Source organism: Cololabis saira, chromosome 15, assembly GCF_033807715.1.
Source record: "Cololabis saira isolate AMF1-May2022 chromosome 15, fColSai1.1, whole genome shotgun sequence".
Taxonomy (NCBI): domain Eukaryota; kingdom Metazoa; phylum Chordata; class Actinopteri; order Beloniformes; family Belonidae; genus Cololabis; species Cololabis saira.
This window is the reverse complement of record NC_084601.1, coordinates 44,405,970-44,430,570: the sequence shown is the minus strand read 5'-3', so window position 1 is coordinate 44,430,570 and position 24,601 is coordinate 44,405,970. Positions and strand designations below refer to the sequence as shown.

Genomic DNA, 24,601 nt, shown 5'->3' with positions numbered 1-24,601 from the left:
GGGGGTTAGGGATTGGGGGTTAGGGATAGGGGGTTAGGGATAGGAGGTTATGGATTGGGGTTATGGATTGGGGGTTAGGGATTGGGGTTAGGGATTGGGGTTAGGGATTGGGGGTTAGGGATTGGGGTTAGGGATTGGGGTTAGAGATTGGGGGTTAGGGATTGGGGTTAGGGATTGGGGGTTAGGGATAGGGGGTTAGGGATTGGGGGTTAGGGATTGGGGGTTAGGGATTGGGGTTAGGGATTGGGGGTTAGGGGTTGGGGTTAGGGATTGGGGGTTAGGGATAGGGGGTTAGGGATTGGGGGTTAGGGATAGGGGGTTAGGGATTGGAGTTAGGGATAGGGGGTTAGGGATTGGGGGTTAGGGATTGGGGGTTAGGGATTGGGGTTAGGGATAGTTAGGGATAAGGGTTTAGGGATTGGGGGTTCCAGCTCCAGCCTTGTCAGGTTTTTTCCCTGCTGAGATTCTCTTTTCTTTGTCTCCATCTCTGCAGGCTCCTACTGATTATTCCGTCAGAACTAGCAACATCAAGCCCAGCAGGACTGAAGTGAGAGGAGCCCGACTCGTCGGAGCCCCTGGTACCCCTGCTGACCGACTTCCAGATATTATTCAGTGAAATGATTGAAGTGTTTGTCCGGCGACGGGCCGACCGTCACCCCTGGGTGACTCGATAGGTCGACCTGGAGTCGTGATAAGATCAATACTTTACTGATCAATAACAGACAACAGAGTTGTTTACACACAGATGGAAACAGGAAAGAACAAAAAGGTGGTTTTTCTACGACGAGGCTGAAACTAATGTTTGATTCTGGATCTCATAATTACTCAACGGCTCTTATTCAGCTCTTACATTTTTGAGCTTGAGGTCGTTTAAACGACGTGATTAATCAAAACAAAAGACAAGAAAGATGGACAATTCATTCAAAACTGCACCTTTTAATGACCTTTAATGACCCTTACTGCCCAACGCCATGTTGTTTACTCTCAGCAGAGATAGGAAGAAAGAAGATGCCACACTCTGCTGAAAAAGACTGTGTTATTAACGTCCTTAAAATCTGGGAAGGAGGCGTGCAGCACCCTATAATGTAATAATTTCCTATAATGTAATAATTTCACCCTATAATGTAATAATTTCCTATAATGTAATAATTTCACCCTATAATGTAATCATTTCCTATAATGTAATCATTCCCTATAATGTAATCATTTCCTATAATGTAATCATTTCCTATAATGTAATCATTTCCTATAATGTAATCATTCCCTATAATGTAATCATTTCCTGAAAATGTAATAAAATTTGCACTTAACTCAATCAAAAATGTAATAAAATCCAATAATGTAATAACTTCACCAATAATGTAATAACTTCATCAATAATGTAATAAAATATCCTGACTGATATTGTAATAACATTTTTACAGATAATGTAATACCTTATTACGTTATTGGGAATTTATTACATTTTCACGTGGGTCTTTTTTTTTTCAAAACTGATAATGTAATACTTGACAAATAATGTAATATATAAGTTAATTTTCAGTCTAGAGTTCTACATTTTGTGTTTTAAGTATCTAAGAATGTTTTATACGCTGGATTTGAAACACCAGAATGATTATTGGGTTAAATTACAGACTTTGAGTTCCATATAAAAAATTCCCAATAATGTAATAATGTATTACATTATCGGTAAAAATGTTATTACAATATCCGTCAGGATATTTTATTACATTATTGGTGAAGTTATTACATTATTGGTGAAGTTATTACATTATTGGTGAAGTTATTACATTATTGGGTTTTATTAAATTTTCAATTGAGTTAAGTGCAAATTGTATTACATTTTCAGGCGTTATTACATTTTCAGGAAATTATTACATTATAGGAAATTATTACATTATAGGAAATTATTACATTATAGGGTTAAATTATTACATTATAGGGTGAAATTATTATATTATAGGAAATTATTACATTATAGGAAATTATTACATTATAGGGTTAAATTATTACATTACATATGACATTTATTCTGCTGGCAAAAGTCGACAATTAAATTTGTTGGCGACTGTTTTTAATGGGAAATAATCCGGCTGTTATTGTCCTCTAAAGTGCTGGACATTCTAAATTCCTCTCAGGAAGATGATTTCTTGTTTTCGTCCCCCGGACGGCGACATGAACAGAACCAGAACATTTAATACCTGCGGTTTATTCTGAACCAGAACATTTAATACCTGTGGTTTGTTCCCAGAGAGGATTTCAGACACAGAGGTGATTGTGGTAATGGATTAATGTTCACAGTGGAAAACATCCCAACTGTTATTGGTGCCATGAGATGTTTGGTGGGGAGGCAACATTAAAAGCAGCAAGACGCAATTAAACAGTAAATAACAAATAAAATTAAATAAAATTATAAGAAAAGAGGTAAAATAATAAAAAGCAGCAGTTGTACAGGAGGTAAGTATTTCATTTAAGAGTAGTGTAGTCGCTATCTGTCCTCCAGGTGAATTATTAAAGGACTCAAAAGTATTAAACTGTATTAAACTGAATCAAATCAAACGACCACTGAGACGCAGAGGGAGTGAATTCACGCAGGATAAACTGACAAAAATAAAGTTTCTTGAAGTTTATTCCATTGGCAAACAAAGAACAACGGTCTCTCTTGCCTGGATTCTCTTCCATACTAAGCTACAATGCAATACTTTTTTGTTGAAATTTCGAATTTTTTCTTGACATTTCAACTTTTTTCTCAAAATTTTGACTTTTTTCTCGAAATTGTACTACAACATTAATCTCGACATTTCAACTTTTTTCTCGACATTTCGACTTTTTTCTCGACATTTTGACTTTTTTGTTGAAATTTCGCATTTTTTCTCGATATTTCGACTTTTTTGTTAAAATTTCGCATTTTTTCTCGAAATTGTACTACAACATTAAAGGAGCATGAGGCAGGATTGAGGCAGGATTTATGAAAAAAATTTTTTATACGTTTTAAGTTTTCTAGTAATAATGTCAGATGAAGCTCAAATTTATTTTGGATTTCATCTTTTCCACGTGAAGAACCGTGTCAGATAAAAGTCTGACTCAAACACGGAGCTTCTAAACCAGGGGTCGGCAACCCAAAATGTTGAAAGAGCCATATTGGACCAAAAACACAAAAAACTAATATGTCTGGAGCCGCAAAAAATGAAAAGTCTTGTATGTATAAGCCTTAGAATGAAGGCAAATGGCGAAAGGCAAAATGTCGAGAAAAAAGTCGAAATTTCGAGAAAAAAGATGAAATGTCGAGAAAAAAGTTGAAATATCGGGAAAAAAGTCGAAATGTCGAGAAAAAAGTCGAAATGTCGAGAAAAAAGTTGAAATATCGAGAAAAAAGTCGAAATGTCGAGAAAAAAGTCGAAATTTCGAGAAAAAAAGTCGAAATATCGAGAAAAAGGTTGAAATGTCGAGATTAAAAAGGAAAGGAAAAAGGAAGAAAAAAGAGGAAAAAAAGAAGGAAAAGAAAAAAAGAAGAAAAAATAAAAAATAAAAAAAAATAAAAAAGAGGAAAAAGAAGGAAAAAAAAGGTCAAACATCTTTGAAAAAGCTCCAGGAGCCACTAGGGCGGCGCTAAAGAGCCGCATGCGGCTCTAGAGCCGGGGGTTGCTGATCCCTGGTCTAGAAAGATAAAGATGTGCAGCGGTGACGGATGCAGCGCTGCTTCTCCAGCATCAGCACCAGAGATGGATGGATTATTATGTCCTGATCTAACTCACCTGGCATCATGGAAAACTACCATGCAGGTTTAGGACCTAAAAATAAACCAAATCTGATCAAATCTGATCAAATCTGATCAAATCTGCCTGAATTTACCACCGACCAACAGGACTGAAGGAGATGTTCATGGTTGTAAAGCTGCCAGTGCCTTTTGGACAAAAAACCTCCTTTCACCTTCAGAACGAACAGACTGGCAGAGTGACGTAACGCACACGCACGCACGCACGCACGCACGCACGCACGCACGCACGCACGCACGCACGCACACAGAGAGAGCTATAAATAGCGGTTATTTCTGCACATCAGTATTAGATGAAGCTGCTGCTGCTGATCCAGATTTAGACTCTGGTGAACTCAGACGCCCCGTCAGGATCATACCAGACCACCAGGAGAGGGTACTAGTACAAGGGAGGGTACTAGTACAAGAGTGTGTACTAGTACAAGAGTGTGTAATAGTACAAGAGTGTGTACTAGTACAAGAGTGTGTACTAGTACAACAGCGTGTACATGTACTCCAAATAATCTATCATATCTACCTCATTCTGCTGCTCCTCTCACACCTCTACAAAAAATGGTATATTTGTTATTAAGAGCCTTCATTACCAAGTCTACCTCATACAGCTGCAACTTTCACAATTGTATATATGTTAATAAGTGCCACATTTGTTATTTACTGTTGCTACTTTTTAAATCTGGTACAGTGGGAAAAATAACCAGAGTCAAATTCCTTGTCGGGCCAAAGTTCAAATTTGACCAATAAAACTGATTCTGATTCTGATTCTGATTCTTGTACAAGAGCGTGTACTCATGCAAGAGCATGAACTTGTACTAGAGCGTGTATGGTTCCCTAAACGGTTCCCTAGACGAGTTGGTTGATTCGTTTACACTCACTCGGTCTGGAGACGACGGCAGCCGTTGTGACTCACGTTTCGTACACAGTGTATCTCCTTTCTTCTGCTTTTAGGACGGTTACAAACGCCGGCACTCCGATTCACACTTCACGCTTCACGGCTCGGACGGCGGGAAACGCAAGGGATCCACTTCCATCAGTACAATTATAAAAACGACAAAAGACGAGGACTTTGTTTTGTTCTGAGTTTGATGTCAGAGATGCTTTAACGGCCAGAATCCCCGAGACGAGACGGAGCAGATGCCGAGCCCGGATATCCGTCAGGACAGAAGGAGACTCTCTCGGCTCCAGAGCTTCTTATTTTCTTGGCTTTTATTGTCGACTGCAGTGAAAGAATCTCTGAACCCGCCGGACCTTGGAAAGCAGAATATGCTGAATCTGCAGTTTTCAGTTTTGTTCTCCGTCGTTGCTTTAGTCTCGTTTGGCTTCGCCGGCATTTAGATCAGCTCTTGTCAAAAGTCCAATCAGGACGTGTGGAAACGACGAAGAAAAGCATCGTGGAGCGATTAGACGCAGATACATTCACGCGATGATGTCAAATCGTGTTCATTAGTCGGTACGTTTACATGAACTAACAGGAAGTGGAATTGTTGCCTTTAATCCGACCGATACCAAAGTTTAAAAAGCTGTGTACAGTAATCTCTGGCTGTAACACGGTTCATCTTTCACGTCTCGCTGCTTCACGGATTTACATTGTACATCGTGTTCTGCATTCTGATTGGCTGAACAGTCTCCCCACTTCTTCACTTCCTGTGTCAATAACGTTGGTTGCTTAGCAACAAGCTGAGAACGGCCAATGAGCTTCAGCAGCAGCTCAAGAACCTTTGATGAATCGTTCATTACAGTCTCAGATATAATCCATGGTGTCGGTTTAGAAGAAGAAAAAGAGCGACAACAACGACCTATAACTATTTTCTTCTCTGGTAAAAACACTCCTGCACCTTTAGAGGCTTTAGGAGAAAAAGACGCTACAGAGTCGGGATGCAGCGGCTCAGAAGAGCAGGGAAATACACTATTTGTCCTACTGTACTTATTGTACTTTTCATTTTCTCCTATTCAGATCTAATAACTTGGGTCTCGGTGGGGCTGATCTGAGTTTGAAGCATTGTATAATAATTGTAAAAAAAATAAAGGTTGCTACTTCAATTCAATTCAATTCAATTCAATTTTATTTATATAGCGTCTAATACAACAGTTGTCTCTAGACGCTTTCCAGAACCAGAACATAAACATAAACCCCCGAGCAATTATTACATAAACAATGGAGGTAAAAACTAGTAGGAGAAAAACCTTAAGACAAACAGTGGCAAGGAATTTCACTTATCGCGGGTTCTTTTTGGAACGTAACCCGTGCGAAGAACGAGAGATTACTTTTTACACCTTAACGCTTTTGAGATGGAGCTGTTGGGGCCAGATATCGGGTCCTAATCGAGTTATTCCAGCATTTTACCAACCCACGCTTAGCCGAGCTAGCTACCGAGCTAGCCACCCCCCGGTACTTCCCCGTCTGGAAGTGATGACGCCACGTAAACCAGAATATCAACACAATAGGAGAAGAACAAAGAACTAAAGCTTTTTCCTATTGATTTTATTCATGGTTGATTTTAACTTCTTTTTTTATTTTTTTACCTTGTCTGCACACATATTAATGATTGATACCATGTAGGTAAAAACCAAAGTCATATATATGTGCATTATTGCTATATTTAATATATATATATACATATATACGCATACATACGCATACACATATACATACATAAATATATACATACAAACCCAGTGAGTTTTTTTTTTTTATTGATTTTAACTTCAAGCACTTTGAGATTTGTTTTTAATGAAAAGTGCACTAGAAATAAAATATATTATTATATTTATTATTAACTAACCGGAAGAACACAAACGCAGAAGTGAGTGTGGCGCCACCTAGCGTCGCGGAGTGGAACTGTGGTGGAAATCTGAAAATAAAGACCGACAAAATAACCAAATGGTCTTTTTGTCATTGAATGAAAACCTTGCGAGGGATCAGCATCCAATCACAACACAGTATAACTGCATACTGATCTGTGCTCAAAGGTGAAGGAGTGTTTTATAAAGTTAAACAACCAACAAAGAGCAGAAGATAAGACGATTGCATTTCCAAGACTCGGACGGTGAGTTTATTCAAAGTACAAGTCTGAAATATTTCCATTATAGAACTTCACCTCACTCAATAATGGACCGTCTTCTCGTCCAGGTTTACATGGATTTCTGGGAAACTCCAGTTTAATCCTCAGCTGGATTAAAGCAGCTGGATTTAGATGTGCAGGGAACCAGACTGATAATATTTGGAACAACGATGGAACAACCTCGGTAAATCAGACTCCTCTCTGTCTGGTTTTAAATCCTTCTCTCCTCGGCTTTTAACACTTAGCTAGACAGTTGACTTTATTTTACCCTTTTATTCTTTATTTTATTCTTTTATCTTTTATTTTATCCTATTTTATTGATTGATTGTATGACTGTTACCTTTTAACTTATTTTATTTAACATTTCATGTTAAATAATGGCTGTTTTGTCTTGTTATTTATTCTGTACAGCTCTTTGTTCGGCTGTGGTTGTTTTAAACGTGCTTAACAAATAAAACTGGATTGGATTTTATATATTTGACCAAAATGAGCTTTTCTGTTCCTGCTTTCACCTCCAGCTCTTTAATCCCAGCAGACAGTTTTCTGCTCTCAACCGTTAACCGGCAGCAGCAGGTTTGGTTGCAGAGCAAACAGTAGTTTTTCCAAATGTTGAAGGTACTTGAACGCATCACGGTTGCAGAACTAACGGTAGTTTTTCCGGATGTTGAAGGTACTTGAACTCATCACAGCAGAGCTGCAGAATTCTACAATCTGTTACAGACTGTCGACTGTCTCCAACACTCTGCAACACAAACCGTTCGGAGAAACCACCGTCCTCCAAAACCCTTAAGAAACACCCAGATATGAAGTGTGTGTGTGTGTGTGTGTGTGTGTGTGTGTGTGTGTGTGTGTGTGTGTGTGTGTGTGTGTGTGTGTGTGCGTGTGTGCGCGTGCGTGTGCGTGTGTGTGTGTGTGTGTGTGATCGTCACCTGTATCATCCTGACCCGTCACCGTCACCCGGTGTGGAACCCGAGGTGAAACTTTCAGTCCAGCTCTGATCTGGTAGAACCTGCAGAGACGGAAACACAAACGCTTCAGAAACTCGACACGTTCATGCGCAGAGATGTCGGTTCGATGATGTAGTTATTCACCAGCGTCTGTGACGTGGTGGCAGACAGGAAGTGATCTCACTCTTTAACCTACTAAGACCTGGGGCAGTTTTCTTATTCTTGCTTTGGGCCCCAGAAAGAAATCAAACATCATAACACAGACGACAAAACATGTGAAACTACAACTCCCAGCATGCATCGGGTTGGGATTGGAGTTAGGGATTGGGGTTAGGGATTGGGTTTACACAACTACCAGAGCTCTTGGAGGCGCCCCAACAGTTTCACTTTTAAACACTGCCAAACACCAGATACGTACACCATAAACGGGTTCACCGCCGTCCAGCAAGTACCAATACATTCATGTGTCCGTCCCATGCTGTTTTGCAACAGACAATCAGGTCTGCAGAGAGTATAATTGGGACTAACCTCCCATCTATCCAGGACCTGGACCAGGAAACAGGACCAGGACCAGGACCAGGACCAGACCATCACACCCAGGACACAGACTGTTCCAACTCCTCCCCTCTGGACGGCGCTACGGGGCACTGGACGCTAAAACCTCCCGACACAAGGCCAGTTTCTTCCCCAAGCTGTTGCTCTGATGAACTCTCACAATTAATAGAATCTCGGAGAAACCAATCACCGTGCAATAACAATAATAACAATAACTAGACAATTTCCTCGCAGAAATTTCGAGAGTGCCACGGCGGGCTGCTGCACATTTGTGTACATTATTGCATTTTCCAAGCAATAAAGGTGAAGGACTCACATATCGGCCAATCAGAAGTAGGGGCGGGTCTAATTTGCACCAATGAAGGTCAAGGACCCAATACCAAGTCCTTTGACACCACCCATGACTTTCTATGTCAAACCATTCAAAAGATATTGCACTATAACATATCGGCCAATCAGAAGAAGGGGCGGGGCTAATTTGTATATATAATATACAAATGTAAATATTTATATGTATAATAATAATAATATACATATATATCCCATGAACCTGTTCCCAGCAGGACTGGGGATCATGTAAGGTCAAAAGGTTCAGATTTCTCCATTTTCCAGGTTAAAGTATATGAAGTCTGTACTGACTGGGTCATGTGACTAGTTCTGGCTCAGTCTAATGAGTCAACAGCTGAGCTCTGGTTGCCCCGGCAACAAGAACCTCGACTTCAGAACATTCCGGGTTGGCTGTGAGAAAACCCCAGCTTTTGCCTTGTGAAAGTTCTCAAATAACTCTGATTTGTGAGAAAACCGTAGCTCCTAGCAGAAAGATAAAGACATCGTGAGAGACACAGAACCCGGCACATTCTGAAAATCTTAATTTTATTCAGAAATTCCTTAAGATGTGTTAGTAACGGCAGTACGAAAACAAAGTGAGATTTTTTTTAAGAAAACTTTTTATTACATTACAGTGAATGGAGACCGAGGCAGGAATTGGCGTGGCCGTTAGCCCCCCCGGTTAAATTTTGTGCATACCCCGCCTGTGAAAGTCACATTTTATGAATCCCAACACCTATGTCTACATTTTGACAAAAAAATATTTGTCCAGCTTTCACGGTTTGGCCGTGAGCTCGAGTTACAAATAAAAAATCAAGTTATTTTTTCACTCTGTCTGCCACTCTAAAAAAAAAAACAACTCCACTCTAATATTGACAAAAAATTGATTTCCAGTCTTCGCTTGAGCGCTTATATCTTGAAAAGTGTACATTTTAGGAAAAAACTGTTTGGAGAGAGAAGAGAAGTTTTCCTCCGTTTTGAAGTTTGAATGACATTTCTACGTGCAAGTATGAGAAAGATACGTGACTCAGAAAAAAGGTGAATTTGCATTTTTTTTTAACCTCCTTCCACCCAGACTGTGACATTCTGCTCCATTCAAGTACATGGGAAAATCTCCCCATTTGTTTGGAAATTTGGAAATGTGTTTGCACTTCGTGCAAAAACTATTTGTGCCATCGATCTGAAAATCCACAGGACTGTAGTTAAATTCAGGGCCTACAACTTTCTAAATTGGTTCAGAATTTTTCGAGTAATGGTGTGTGAGTGGTGAGGCCCCAAATTTCTCCCAATGCATTCCGGATGGCGCTAAAAGCGCACGTTTTTGCACGTTGCGCAAAAACGTGCACGCCAATCGCTAATAAAAGTCATAGCACATGATTCCCGCTTAAGGCGCACGTTTCTACGTTTTTATCTTTCCCGTTTTCTCAAAGCTGCGGGACTAGTTACGCGCCAAAGTTTTGTCCGGAAAATGAATAAGATGAAATGCACACAATAACAATAGTGCCTCTGGCTGCTCCTCCATTGCTATTGCATAGCTATGGAGGAGGTGTGCCACTTGGCGCAGCCGTGGCACTAATAATAACACAATCATATGCTGTAACAACGCCCCTCCCAATAATAATCATATACCTCATACTGCTGCACCTCTCACTTTTTTAATTGTATATATGTAAGTGCCACATTGTTTATTTACTGTACATTTTATTTACTGTTGATACAGTACTTTTAAATCTGGGTGCAGTGAGCGAAATAACCGGAATCAAATTCCTTGTTGGGCCAATGTTCAAACTTGACGAATAAAGATGATTCTGATTCTGATTCCGATTCTGATCAGATTATCCTTTAAGGAAAAATGTATTCTCTCAAATATGGATAATTTTCATGCTCAAGGTCACTTTGATTCAAATTAAAGGCAGGTTTGTCTGAAGGACGATCTCTGGGGAGGACTGAGACCAGCCTGCACAATCATGACATCAGATCAGCGAGTTGGACATAACAAACATAAATAAAGGCCTGGCAGCAGAAAGAGGGAAAAAACAAATAAAGCATATTAAAGGGAATGATTTGTTTGCTGAAAACCGCCTAAATCAGCAGCTCCATTAGCTCCATTAGCTCCATTAGCTCCAGCAGAGAGCTGCTCTGCATTCCCGTCTCGGTAAAAAGCCTCATTAGTCTCTGCGTCGGCCCCTCAGGCTGATGATGCAACTCTCAGATCTCACATCTTTCTTGGAGAGCAAATGTCAAGAGGACGAAAGGACTAATTAGCATTTTGTTAAAACAATTACGATGTCGTTGACACGCAGACGAGCTGCTAAATTTAGCATGGGAGCTAATCTCAGAGTGTGTAATTGAAAGATGCTGAGACTCTCGGGGGAGTTTTTTATGCGAGTGGGATGTAGATTAAATTAGTGCTTTTAATGCAATCATTGCTCAAGCGGGCCCGAGGGTGCTCGGGTGCTCGGCTGCCCCGGCGCAGCCGTCACGCTGGGGGATTAGCTCTGACGTTAGCGGATCTGGGATCTCTCAGACTGGAAGGAAGACGTTACTCTGTCGGTTCCAGCTGGAGGGATGGATGGAGAACTAACTAAACTCAGAGAAGAGAGTTCTGGAGCTCCGTCTCGGCCCCCAGGGCTGCATCGCTCCGCTAAAACGTTTAATTTAGCATTTTAGCAGCATTTTAGACGAGACAATGCAAAATAATGAACACTACATTAATCAGTGTAAATACAGCAGGTTTTAGCAGAAATGCTAATTTCGCCTTTGCAGCGCGTACCGCAGATCCAAGCAGTTAACGGCGCGTTTAAACCCGATGTCTCTACAACGACAAACAGCTGATGATCAAGGCTTATGTATCCATTACCTTACGATGGAGTTAATTTTATAAAGTTAATTTTTCTTGCTGTGGTTTAAATGTCTCTGTTACAGCTGAGCTAGTGCCGTTGCTATGTTCAGCTTAGCTAATGGTGTTGCTACACGCTACTGTTCTTTGTATAGTCCTGGATGTGAGAAACTTTCAAACGTCTTATCAGCTTCGTTGTGTTTATTTTATAACATTCCTCCTCAGGGGATTTCCTTTGCACAAACTTTGCAAACTGCAAATTTGTCGTCCTATTCGGACATTGTAAAACTCTTTGTTGTTGTAAACGTCATCAGATCGGCTGCTTTGAACTATTATTTTCAGGACGCGATCAAAACCGATAGGGGCGTTATCGTCTGATATCGATCAGTTGCCGATTGATCGGTGCATCTCTATTGCTGAGGACGTTTCCATCCTCCATCCAGGAGGAAACCACAGTTCAAATAAAAAGAAGGAATGAAAACGCAGTCCAGCAGCGTCGGCTGGTTTCACTAACCGTTCATGTGAGACGCTCATTAACAGATTCTCAGAGAGAAACTTTGGACGGCCGACGCTGGAACAGCTGATTAACCAGAAAGATGCTGCTGGTGCAGCTCTGATGAGAACTAGACTCACTTCCTGTCTGCCATGAAACTAGTTAGCTTTAAAAACTCACTTCCTGTCTGCCATGAAGCTAGTGTTGAGGTATTGTGACACCGTTGCTGACGTGAAACTCCAGCTTCCTCCCCCTGCAGGGCCGACACCTTTGAACTCGCTTCAACAAAGACTTGAACCACGGGGATGCCATATGATGAAGTTCCTGACTGACTGATATGCCCGATAACGGCATTTGGCCACAGATCACATCTGAATGTAAATTGCTTTTTGTCTCTCACTTGGCTTGTTTATTCCTGTCTTTTGTGCTTTGAACTTTCTGTATAAAAAGTAATGATTCCAACCACTCTGGGTCAGCACACCAACCCAGACACGCTCTGTAGGTCTGCTCACCGCCGGCTACTGAATAAAACTCTCTACACCACAGACTAAAACTCTCTACACCACAGACTAAAACTCTCTACACCACAGACTAAAACTCTCTACACCACAGACTAAAACTCTCTACACCACAGACTAAAACTCTCTACACCACAGACTAAAACTCTCTACACCACAGACTAAAACTCTCTACACCACAGACTAAAACTCTCTACACCACAGACTAAAACTCTCTACACCACAGCGGACTAAAACTCTCTACACCACAGACTAAAACTCTCTACACCACAGACTAAAACTCTCTACACCACAGACTAAAACTCTCTACAACACAGACTAAAACTCTCTCCACCACAGACTAAAACTCTCTACACCACAGACTAAAACTCTCTACACCACAGACTAAAACTCTCTACACCACAGACTAAAACTCTCTACACCACAGACTAAAACTCTCTACACCACAGACTAAAACTCTCTACACCACAGACTAAAACTCTCTACACCACAGACTAAAACTCTCTACACCACAGACTAAAACTCTCTACACCACAGACTAAAACTCTTTACACCACAGACTAAAACTCTCTACACCACAGAATAAAACTCTCTACACCACAGACTAAAACTCTCTACACCACAGATAAAACTCTCTACACCACAGACTAAAACTCTCTACACCACAGACTAAAACTCTCTACACCACAGACTAAAACTCTCTACACCACAGACTAAAACTCTCTACACCACAGACTAAAACTCTCTACACCACAGACTAAAACTCTCTACACCACAGATAAAACTCTCTACACCACAGACTAAAACTAAATACACCAGAGACTAAAACTCACTACACCACAGCGACTTCTGAACTGGATTTGATAATATTCTTCAACACTAGTTACCTTTAAAAACTCACTTCCTGTCTGCCATGAAGCTACTTAACTTTAAAAACTAATCTTCCACACGTCACCCAAGCATGAGTCAGTTATTTCCTGCAGTACATTTCTTTATCTCTCTGCTCAGATCCACGACTGGGGAAATGTGTATTTCACCGTCTACTTCTGCTGCAGGTCTTTAAAATAGCGGTTATATTTATAAATAACCGGCGTGAACTTCTTACCCTCTCTGAAACAGATCCACGTTGTGAAACTTGTGCAGCTCCAGAGAAAACTCCACGGTTCCCTGAACTTCAGACATGATCCCAGCCCAGTCATCACCTGGAGAAAACAGAGGAAATAAACGTTATAATAAACGTTACATATGAACTTCAGACATGATCTGTTCCCCGTCATCACCTGCAGAAAGAGGAAATAAATAAATGTGAAATACGAGACATGAGAGAGGAAATAAACATGTCATATGAGACTCCAGGGACTAGCGGTGATGCTAAAACCAGCTGCTGGCACGACTCATGGAGCTAGCGTCGCCACCCGTCCCTTGAAATACGGAATTGTTCCGTAATTGGGAATTAAAAGTTCCGTATTGAACCAATACAGACACATATTATGCTCTTATTTATTGATGTCATAATCTACAGGTGAAGGTCGGAAAATTTGAATATATTGCAAAACTTCATTCGTAGTAAATTCAACTAAAGGTGAAACAAATAATTTTGGTTATTATGGCTCACAGTTTATGAAAACCCCAAATAAAAAATAAATCAGAGAATATTTTATGAAATCAATAAACAATTCCATCGTCAAAATTATAACAAATAAAGGTTCAACATATCTTGCTTTGCATGTAATGAGACTATGTAATATGTTAGTTTCACCTTTTAAGTTGAATTATTGAAATAAAATAACTTTTACACCGTATTCTAGTTGAATTATTGAAATAAATTAACTTTTACACCATATTCTAGTTGAATTATTGAAATAAATTAACTTTTACACCATATTCTTTATTTATTTTTTTTTTTATTTTATTAGTTTGCACACAATAAAATTAACACTTGCAATCAAAATAGTAAAACAAATGTGACAGGAGAGGTCAAAAAGCCAGCAGGCTTATGCAACGGACCTCCCCTCAATTTAGGAAGTAAAACAGTAATTACAAAAAATCAAAAAACAAAAACAACAAGACGAAGACCATAAACAAAAACAAAGAATGTTTGACTACATGGTTATAGATCATCAACACACACAAAAAAAAAACAAACAAACAAACACAAAAAAAAAAAAAAAAAAAACAAAGAAAACTTGCCATTTTTTAAATGTGAATTAAATGAGATGATAAATTTCTTTTAAAAATCTCTAGAGAAGCAGAGCTTTTGATAATGTGAGATTTGGAGTTCCATATCTGCACACCGCGATATCTGAGGGAAAACTGGCCGTGTTTAGTTTTATAAAAAGGAAGATGAAAATGATTAACCTGTCTAGTTTTATATGAATGTATTTGAGAATTATAAGTGAAAAAATTACAAAACGATAGTGGTAAAGAAAAAGGCAAAAACATATGTTTGTATAAAAACACACATATCTGATGAATATTTATGTCAAATACTGAAAGAAGTTTGAGTTTTCTGAACAAAGGAGTAGAAGGTTCCGTAGAGTTAGAAAAAGTTGCCAGTCTTACAAATCGTTTTTGCAAAAAATAAAGTTGACGAAGACTGGAAGGGTATGTATTTGCCCAAACAATATTACCATAAATCAAATAAGGATAAATCATAGAATAATACAGAGTTAATAAGCAAGAAATATTAACGAGATTCTGCAGTTTGCTGATGATTCCCAATGACTTCACAGTTTTATTATGAATGAAATTTATATGTTTTTTCCAATTCAATTTCTCATCAACCAAAATACCCAAAAATCGAGTATGTGAGACTTGGGAAATTTCATTTCCATCTACTGCTACTCTAATATAATCTTTAAGATATTTCCTACCCCTACCTGCAAATATGATAAAATTTGATTTTTTGATATTTAATGCAAGCTTGTTGAGTTGGAACCATTTTGAGATTCTCATAATTTCTTCATTTGTATTATTAATTAGAGTATGTAAATCAGTATGTGATAAAATCATATTGGTATCATCAGCAAATAAAATGGGAAAAGAAAATTTACAAACTGATGAAAAATCATTTATGTAAATAAGAAATAATAAGGGTCCTAAGATAGATCCTTGCGGAACACCGCATGATATCTGAGTTATATTTGAGGCACAACCATTTATAACTACATATTGTTCCCTCTCACTCATATAATTTGCAAACCATTTGAGTATATTTCCTTGGAAGCCATAATGTTTCATTTTAGCTAACAAAATGTCATAATTAACTGTGTCAAATGCTTTACTGAGATCTAAAAAAATACCAAGTGCAAATTTGTTGTCATTTATAGCTGTATGTACTTTGTCTGTGAGTTGCAATAATGCCATAAAGGTGGAGTGGCCTTTTCTAAATCCATACTGATGCTCGTATAGTATGTTGTGCTCATCTAGATGTTTTAAAATTCTATTATAAATTAATTTCTCCAAAATTTTAGAAAAACAAGGTAAGATAGACACAGGACGATAATTTGTAAAATTTCCTGAATCACCAGTTTTAAATAAAGGTGTAATTTTTGCTTTTTTAAAATCCTTTGGAACAATACCAGTTTCCATGGATAGACCTAAAACATGAGTGAGAGGTTCGAGTATGAAACTAGATATCTCTTTTACCAGTGAACTACTAATTTCATCATGGCCAGCAGAGATCTAGTTGAATTATTGAAATAAATTAACTTTTACACCATATTCTAGTTGAATTATTGAAATAAATTAACTTTTACACCCTATTCTAGTTGAATTATTGAAATAAATTAACTTTTACACCATATTCTAGTTGAATTATTGAAATGAACTTTTACACCATATTCTAGTTGAATTATTGAAATAAATTAACTTTTACACCATATTCTAGTTGAATTATTGAAATAAATTAACTTTTACACCATATTCTAGTTGAATTATTGAAATAAATTAACTTTTACACCATATTCTAGTTGAATTATTGGAATAAATTAACTTTTACACCATATTCTAGTTGAATTATTGAAATAAATTAACTTTTACACCATATTCTAGTTGAATTATTGAAATAAATTAACTTTTACACCATATTCTAGTTGAATTATTGAAATAAATTAACTTTTACACCGTATTCTAGTTGAATTATTGAAATAAATTAACTTTTACACCGTATTCTAGTTGAATTATTGAAATAAATTAACTTTTACACCATATTCTAGTTGAATTATTGAAATAAATTAACTTTTACACCGTATTCTAGTTGAATTATTGAAATAAATTAACTTTTACACCATATTCTAGTTGAATTATTGAAATAAATTAACTTTTACACCATATTCTAGTTGAATTATTGGAATAAATTAACTTTTACACCATATTCTAGTTGAATTATTGAAATAAATTAACTTTTACACCATATTCTAGTTGAATTATTGAAATAAATTAACTTTTACACCATATTCTTCACCTGTATCTATATTCTACATCTGGGCTGATGTGGACATACAGAGCATAGGAGGATATTTCAGTTGCTAGTATGGTTGGCTGTCTGTACAGTCCTGCAAGTTCAATGCTATTAAAGCACTTTAAATCAAAGCGTTTTGTTTTTTCATATAAGATAAATACATTTCTATGCATTTTAGAAATTTTGGGTGATGTCCTTTTTTTGGCTCCTGCGCTGCTGAAATCGGGGCGTCCCTTATTTCTATTTCTGAAAGGTGGAAACCCTACATGGAGCCGAGACCGGACTGCCAGTCCAGGACAGGAACCCGGGTCTGATCATAGTCCTGGAAAAAAGCCCTCCAGCTTTTTAATTAGTTTAGTTTAGTTAATTATGGCCCGAGCACGGACAGTGAAGGCCCTATTGTATCTGTAGGAATTTTCTCGTTCTTCTTCCGACTAAATGAGGGGCCTTTTTTCCCCTAAACGTGCCCCAAAAGTCACCAAATTTTGCACCAAGCCAGACCTGGTGATAAATGTGATATTTAATGGTTTGCATTAATGGGCGTGGCCTAACGGCTCAACAGCGCCCCCTAGAAAACTTTGTGCCTCAAGCCCCACAATACGGTTTGACGTACATAAACGATAATCGGTACACACCTGTATCATGTCACAACTTAAAGAAAAGTCTCTTGGTGCCATGGCCCAAACCCAACAGGAAGTCGGACATTTTGAACATTTTGAATTAATTGCGTAATTTTGGTGTAATTTATGCCATTCCTTCAGCAGTTAATACGGGCCGAACCGTAACGTGCACCCAGGTGTGTTATACATCAAAATGTGCGTCTCCATCCTGCGACCACACGCATTACTTTTCTCTTTCAAAAGCGTTACCGTGGCGACGCTAGACGCCAAAAAGCGCGCCCCCTTCATCTGGTTGGTTCATATTTGATAGTTCTTATTTTCTGCCAGAACTTTTGAATGGTTTGACGTAAAGAGTCATGGTGGTTCATCGGACTCGGTTTTGAGTCCTTGACCTTTATTGGTGAAAATTGCACGCGCGAGGGCCCGTTCAACACAAATAACCCAAAGTACAGGTGTAAATCGTCAGTGTAATACAAAAAATATGTAATTATTCTAGATATTTCTGGGTATTTCTGAATATTCTGAATATTTTTGGATATTTCTGGATATTTCTGAATATTTCTGAATATTCTGGATATTCTGGATATTTTCTGGATATTTTCTGAATATTCTGAATATTTCTGGATATTTCTGAATATTTATGAATATTCTGGATATTTTCTGAATATTTCTGGATATTTCTGGATATTTCTGGATATTCTGAATATTTATGAATATTCTGGATATTCTGGATATTTTCTGAATATGTATGAATATTCTGGATATTCTGAATATTTATGAATATTCTGGATATTTTCTGGATATTTTCTGGATATTTCTGGATATTCTGAATATTCTGGATATTCTGAATATTTATGAATATTCTGGATATTTTCTGGATATTTCCTGAATATTTCTGAATATTTATGGATATTTATGGATATTCTCGATATTCTGGATATTTTCTGAATATTTCTGGATATTCTGGATATTTCTGAATATTTATGAATATTCAGGATATTCTGAATATTTATGAATATTCAGGATATTCTGAATATTTATGAATATTCTGGATATTTTCTGAATATTTCTGGATATTTCTGGATATTTCTGAATATTTCTGAATATTTCCGAATATTTCTGGATATTTCTGGATATTCTGAATATTTATGAATATTCTGGATATTTTCTTGATATTTCTGAATATTTATGAATATTCTGGATATTCTGAATATTTATGAATATTCTGGATATTTTCTGGATATTTTCTGAATATTTCTGGATATTTCTGGATATTTCTGAATATTTATGGATATTTATGGATATTTCTGAATATTCTGAATATTTCTGGATATTTCTGGATATTTATGAATATTTATGAATATTCTCGATATTCTGTATATTTTCTGTATATTACTGGATATTCTGGATATTTTCTGAATATTTCTGGATATTTCTGGATATTTTCTGAATATTTCTGGATATTTCTGAATATTTCTGAATATTCTGGATATTCTGGATATTTTCTGGATATTTTCTGAATATTCTGAATATTTCTGGATATTTCTGAATATTTATGAATATTCTGGATATTTTCTGGATATTTTCTGAATATTTCTGGATATTTCTGGATATTTATGAATATGTATGGATATTTATGGATATTTCTGAATAATCTGAATATTTCTGGATATTTCTGGATATTTATGAATATTTATGAATATTCTCGATATTCTGTATATTTTCTGCATATTTATGAATACTTTCTTGATATTCTGTATATTTCTGAATACTATCTGCATACTCTGTATATTTAGCAGAGCGTTAAAGCCTTCTGCATCTCTGCCACTAATCCACTCTCTGCTGCTGCTGCTTCTCTCAGAGCTTATATTCTTATATTCTTCCTCTTACACCAAATCATTAAACACTAATCGTTACAAACCAAACATCTGCTGTCTGGTGACTGTTTCATGCACAAACACACACACACACTAAAACACAGACACACACACTAAAACACACACACATTAATCCCACCCTAGGGAGAAGCTGCTAGCTGCTAGCTCAGCTGGGAACCTTTGGTAACATCTCTGATCTCTGATCTCAGATCTCTGATCTCTGATCTCTGATCTCTGATCTCTGATCTCAGATCTCAGATCTCAGATCTCAGATCTCTGATCTCTGATCTCGGTTCAGGAAGGAACCAGATCCGACATGTTTCCTCCGGCGTTTCCAGCTCAACATCAGCTGGAAGCTAGTGCACGTGTGCAGAAATTAATCCATCTATTACCGTCCTAGTCCCTCAGGACTAACAACTAAAATAACTCAGAGAGGAACCTGACACTTCATTAACCCCGATTACAGCAGATACTTCATCTCTAACTGGATGTTTTGGTGTAACGTCGTAATAATAGTCGTAGGACTGAAAGTGGATCTGAGTAGCAGACACCAAAACCTCCGATGAAGAACAACGACACAAATAAAAATAAATAAAAGAAATAAATAATAGATTAAAATATATATGATATATATTATATACTAAAAATGCATATATATGCCTTAGGTTTTTACCAACATGGTATAGGGCTTGGTCGCCAAGGTGCATTCTGGGATGCGGCGGCCATGTTGGCAGCCTCGTGAGTGTAAACAAACAGCAGTGTGGTAGCATCAAGTGAACAGACGGAACGCAAAAAAACATGTTAAAATGCTGGAAAAAACTGGAATTTACCGGGACCTTAAACAAGGAAGCCAGGGACCGAAGAACGATGAAGAATGACGAAAGAGGCAGTACGTCTGAATACGGTGGTACAAAGAGCAGCTAAGCTAGCAGCTAAGGTAGCTTCCAACATGGCGGCTCCGCCAGATGATGACGTCACGACGACCGAGCCCTAACCATTAATATATATGCAGACCAAAAAAGGACGGCTGATGATTAGCAGCTCCTCTTAAACCCTTGGAACCAGAGGGGGTACTTAGTTTTACCCACGACCTTATTTTCATGTTGGCTTAATCTTTGTTAAATAAAAAAGCGGAACGACGACGAAGGTTCATGTTGTTTATAAGAGGCCACGTTTTTCTAACTAGACAAACAGACAATATTTATCATGTTTATACACAGAAACTGGACATGGGGAAATGGAACTTTCCTTTTCCCCATGACTGTATTATATTTTAAATTAATTTAACAGAATTCCTCCACAGAAACCCTGCAGTTCAGCAATCATGTGATGTTATAATCTAACTGTTATAATCTAACTGTTATAATCTAACTGCTAAACCCTCGAGGTTGTTCCAGGATTCATGACATCACTGTAAATCCCTGCCAGGGGGAGACGGGAGAAATTTAGCCTGACTTTTGGAGCTGACGTTGATGCAAAATGAGGTTATATTGTGATCGGCTTCGTCTTCTGAGAGCAAAAACACAGTGTGAACCGTGAGCTACAACCGTTAGCCTTCAGCTCATCACAGAGACAAGAAATCACCGCGGAGAAAAGAAACAGTACAAGGAAGTGTAGGGAAGAGAATCAGAGCCAGACAGGAGAAAAATATTGGTGAGAGGAAGAGTTTTTCTTTATTGTGCACTTCGGGAAAAAGTAGAAATGCTGAGATTAATGTTGAAATACAATTTCAAGAATAAAGTCGAAATTTCGAGAATGAAGACTTTATTCGAGATTTTGACTTTTTTCTCTAAATTGTACTTCAACATTATTCCCCACATTTCAACTTTTTTCTCGAAGTGCAGAATGGAATAGTGCAAATGTAATTAGCGATAACAAGAATGTAGACAAATAGACCATAACGTCAATAACATTCTCAACATTAACTTCACTAAACTGGAGACGTTTCGGCCATGTTTGTTTTTGCACAGCCCGTCACCGGATATGGCTGATCATTTTCAGTTTTGGAATGCTTTTCTACTTTCTTAACCTCTCTCTTTTAATTCCAGATGTTCTCCATGCGTCGCTGGTTTGATCCAGAAAATGATTAATCACCATGGATACAGAGATAACGCTGTTAACCCTGTTAGCTCAGCATGGAAACAGAATATTCACAATGTTTCAGTAAATGGAATATTAGCAATAACCTGAATTTAGACTGATGGAAACGTAGTCAGTGTTTGTGTTCACGACTCTGAGGGAGTTTTTCTGCAGCTGGAGGTTTAAACGGGTTAATCTCATGACCGGGTCTCGTGGTTCCTGCTGTCTAGTGAATCTGCTGGTCACATGACAGCAGGAACCCCCCCCCCCAGGTCACATGACAGCTGTGTCATGTGACCACCCCAGAGCTGGAGTCAGAGAGCAGCTCTGTATTCATGTAGAAAACTCTTCAGACTGGAACAAATACGGAAGAGTATCAAAGCCAGGCAGGAGAGAAATAAAAATAATATTTTAGAGGAGGAAGATTTTTTTTTTCATTATGCAAAATGTCAAGATTCATTTTGAAGTACAATTTCGAGGAAAAAAGTTGAAATGTCAAGAAAAAAGTCGAAATATCGATAAAAAAGTCGAAATGTCGATAAAAAAGTCGAAATGTCGATAAAAAAGTTGAAATGTCGAGAAAAAAGCTGCAGTAACACTGGTGAACAAGCTGTAGTTTGCACAAAAGTTGCACAAGTCACTTTTCGGAGCACGATGTATTTTACAATGTTTTTATCTTATTGCTCTTATCCATTCCTAACTTGGAGGAAATTTTGCTCTTGGTGTTTTAATTCTTTTTTAGCCTCATGTCTTTCATTTCTTATATTTATTTCATGAACTGCAGCACTTTCTGTCGAGCCGAAGCTGTCTCTTGTTTTATGTGTATGTGTTCGTGTTTGTTTTCTGTTGCTTGTTTAACTCTCGACTGCAAAACCAGTTTACCCTTGGGTATCAATAAAGTAACCTGAACCTGAACCTGAAAAGTCGGAATGTCGATAAAAAAGTTGAAATATCGAGAAAAGAGTTGAAATGTCGAGAAAAAAGTCGAAATGTTGAGAAAAAAGTGGAAATATCGAGAAAAAAGTCGAAATGTTGAGAAAAAAGTCAAAATTTCGTGAATAAAATTGAAATGTTGAGGAAAAAGGAGAAATTTCAACTTTTTTCATGAAATTTCGACATTATGCTTGAAATTGTATTTCAACATTAATCTCAACATTTCTCGGAATTTCGACTTTTTTCTCGTCATTTCAACTTTTTGCACAATAAAAAAAAATCTTCCCCTCCCAAATATTCTTTCTCCTGCATGGCCCTAATTGGAGTTGAGCGGAGATGAGCGGACATTCATGTGGAAACTCTTCAGACTGGAACATCTACGGAAGAGTATCAGGTTCAGGCAGGAGAAAAATAATATTTTAAAGTCGAAATGTCGAGAAAAAAGTCAAATTGTTGAAAAAAATTTCAACTTTTTTCTTGACATTTCGACTTTTTTTTTCTCGACATTTCGACTTTTTTCTCGACATTTCGACTTTTTTCTTGACATTTTGACTTTTTTCTCGACATTTTGACTTTTTTCTTGACATTTTGACTTTTTTCTCAACATTTTATTTCAACATGAATCTTGACATTTCGATTTTTTGAACAGTAAAAAACAATCTTCCCCTCTCAAATATTGTCTTGGCCCTGATACTCTCTGGAAGCAGCACAGCTGCAGCAGAGCTCCGATCAGCCCGGGCCGAGTTCATTCATTAATCCCCGCTTTTACTTTGAAAGGACACAACCATCAAAAAATCCCCCGCTTATCTTTCTAGTGCGTCTCTTTGCTCGTTATTCACACACACAAATACTGGGATCATGAGCGGACATTCATGTGGAAACTCTTCAGACTGGAACATCTACGGAAGAGTATCAGGTTCAGGCAGGAAAAAAATAATATTTTAAAGTCGAAATGTCGAGAAAAAAGTCAAAATGGCGATTTATTTTGAAGTAAAATTTTGAGAAAAAAGTCGAAATGTTAAAAAAAAGCCAAAATTTCGACCTTTTTCTTGACATTTTGACTTATTTCTCGACATTTCGACTTTTTTCTCAACATTTTGACTTTTTACTCAACATTTTATTTCAACATTAATCTCGGCATTTTGATTTTTTGAACAGTAAAAAACAATCTTCCCCTCTCAAATATTGTCTTGGCCCTGATTTTCCGTAATCCTCCTTGTGGAAGTGAGTTGCAGCAGCTCAGACTGGAACATCTACGGAACAGTATCAGGTTCAGGCAGGAAAAAAATAATATTTTAAAGTCGAAATGTCGAGAAAAAAGTCGAAATGTTGAAAAAAAGGCAAAATTTTGACTGTTTTCTTGACATTTTGACTTTTTTCTCGACATTTCGACTTTTTTCTCGACATTTCGACTTTTTTCTCGACATTTTGACTTTGTTTTCGACATTCTGACTTTTTTCTCAACATTTTATTCCAACATTAATCTCAACATTTCGTTTTTTTGAACGGTAAAAAACAATCTTCCCCTCTCAAATATTGTCTTGGCCCTGATACTCTCTGTTAGCAGCACAGCTGCAGCAGAGCTCCAATCAGCCCGGGCCGAGTTCATTCATTAATCCCCGCTTTTACTTTGAAAGGACACAGCCATCAAAAAATCCCCCGCTTATCTTTCTAGTGCGTCTCTTTCCTCGTTATTCACAGACACAAAGACTCGGATCATGAGCGGACATTAACACATTAACACATTAACCCTAAATCACCCCCCCCGGACCCTACAGCCCCCCCCGGTAAAACAGCCTCACCTTCGCGCTGATGCGGCGGCGTCTGCAGAGAGATGGAGGGATGAGGGACGCAGGGAGGACGGAGGGAGGGATGAGGGACGGTACCCGCCTTTGTCCCGCAGACAGAGAGATGATGCGGGATAAAGATGCGGTGAAAGCTGCGCGGCAGCTGCAATGTTTACTCCGGTTCTGCTGCTGCTGCTGTTGCCATGGTTACTCCTCCAGCCGACCCTCCGCGCTGCAGTCTCTCTCTCCCTCCCTCCCTTTCTCTCTCTCTCTGTTTCTCTTCAGATTTAATTTAGTCTGTGCTGCAGCGTCTCTCTTTCCAACAGTCCG

At 38.0% G+C, this 24,601-nt stretch overlaps 1 protein-coding gene across 1 annotated transcript in view; it reads right to left on the bottom strand.

Moving 5' to 3' along the window:
• fam135b (family with sequence similarity 135 member B) overlaps positions 1–24,353 on the bottom strand; it is a 72,580-nt gene extending 48,227 nt beyond the window's left edge. The window contains exons 1-4 of the mRNA XM_061741680.1: positions 24,287–24,353; positions 13,619–13,715; positions 7,779–7,843; positions 3,687–3,696 (exon numbers count right to left, since the gene is read on the bottom strand). Of these exons, the coding sequence (XP_061597664.1) occupies positions 3,687–3,696; positions 7,779–7,843; positions 13,619–13,695 (152 nt within the window). The 5' untranslated portion in view covers positions 13,696–13,715; positions 24,287–24,353. The remainder of the gene's footprint in view (positions 1–3,686; positions 3,697–7,778; positions 7,844–13,618; positions 13,716–24,286) is intronic.
• Positions 24,354–24,601: the final 248 nt, after the last annotated feature.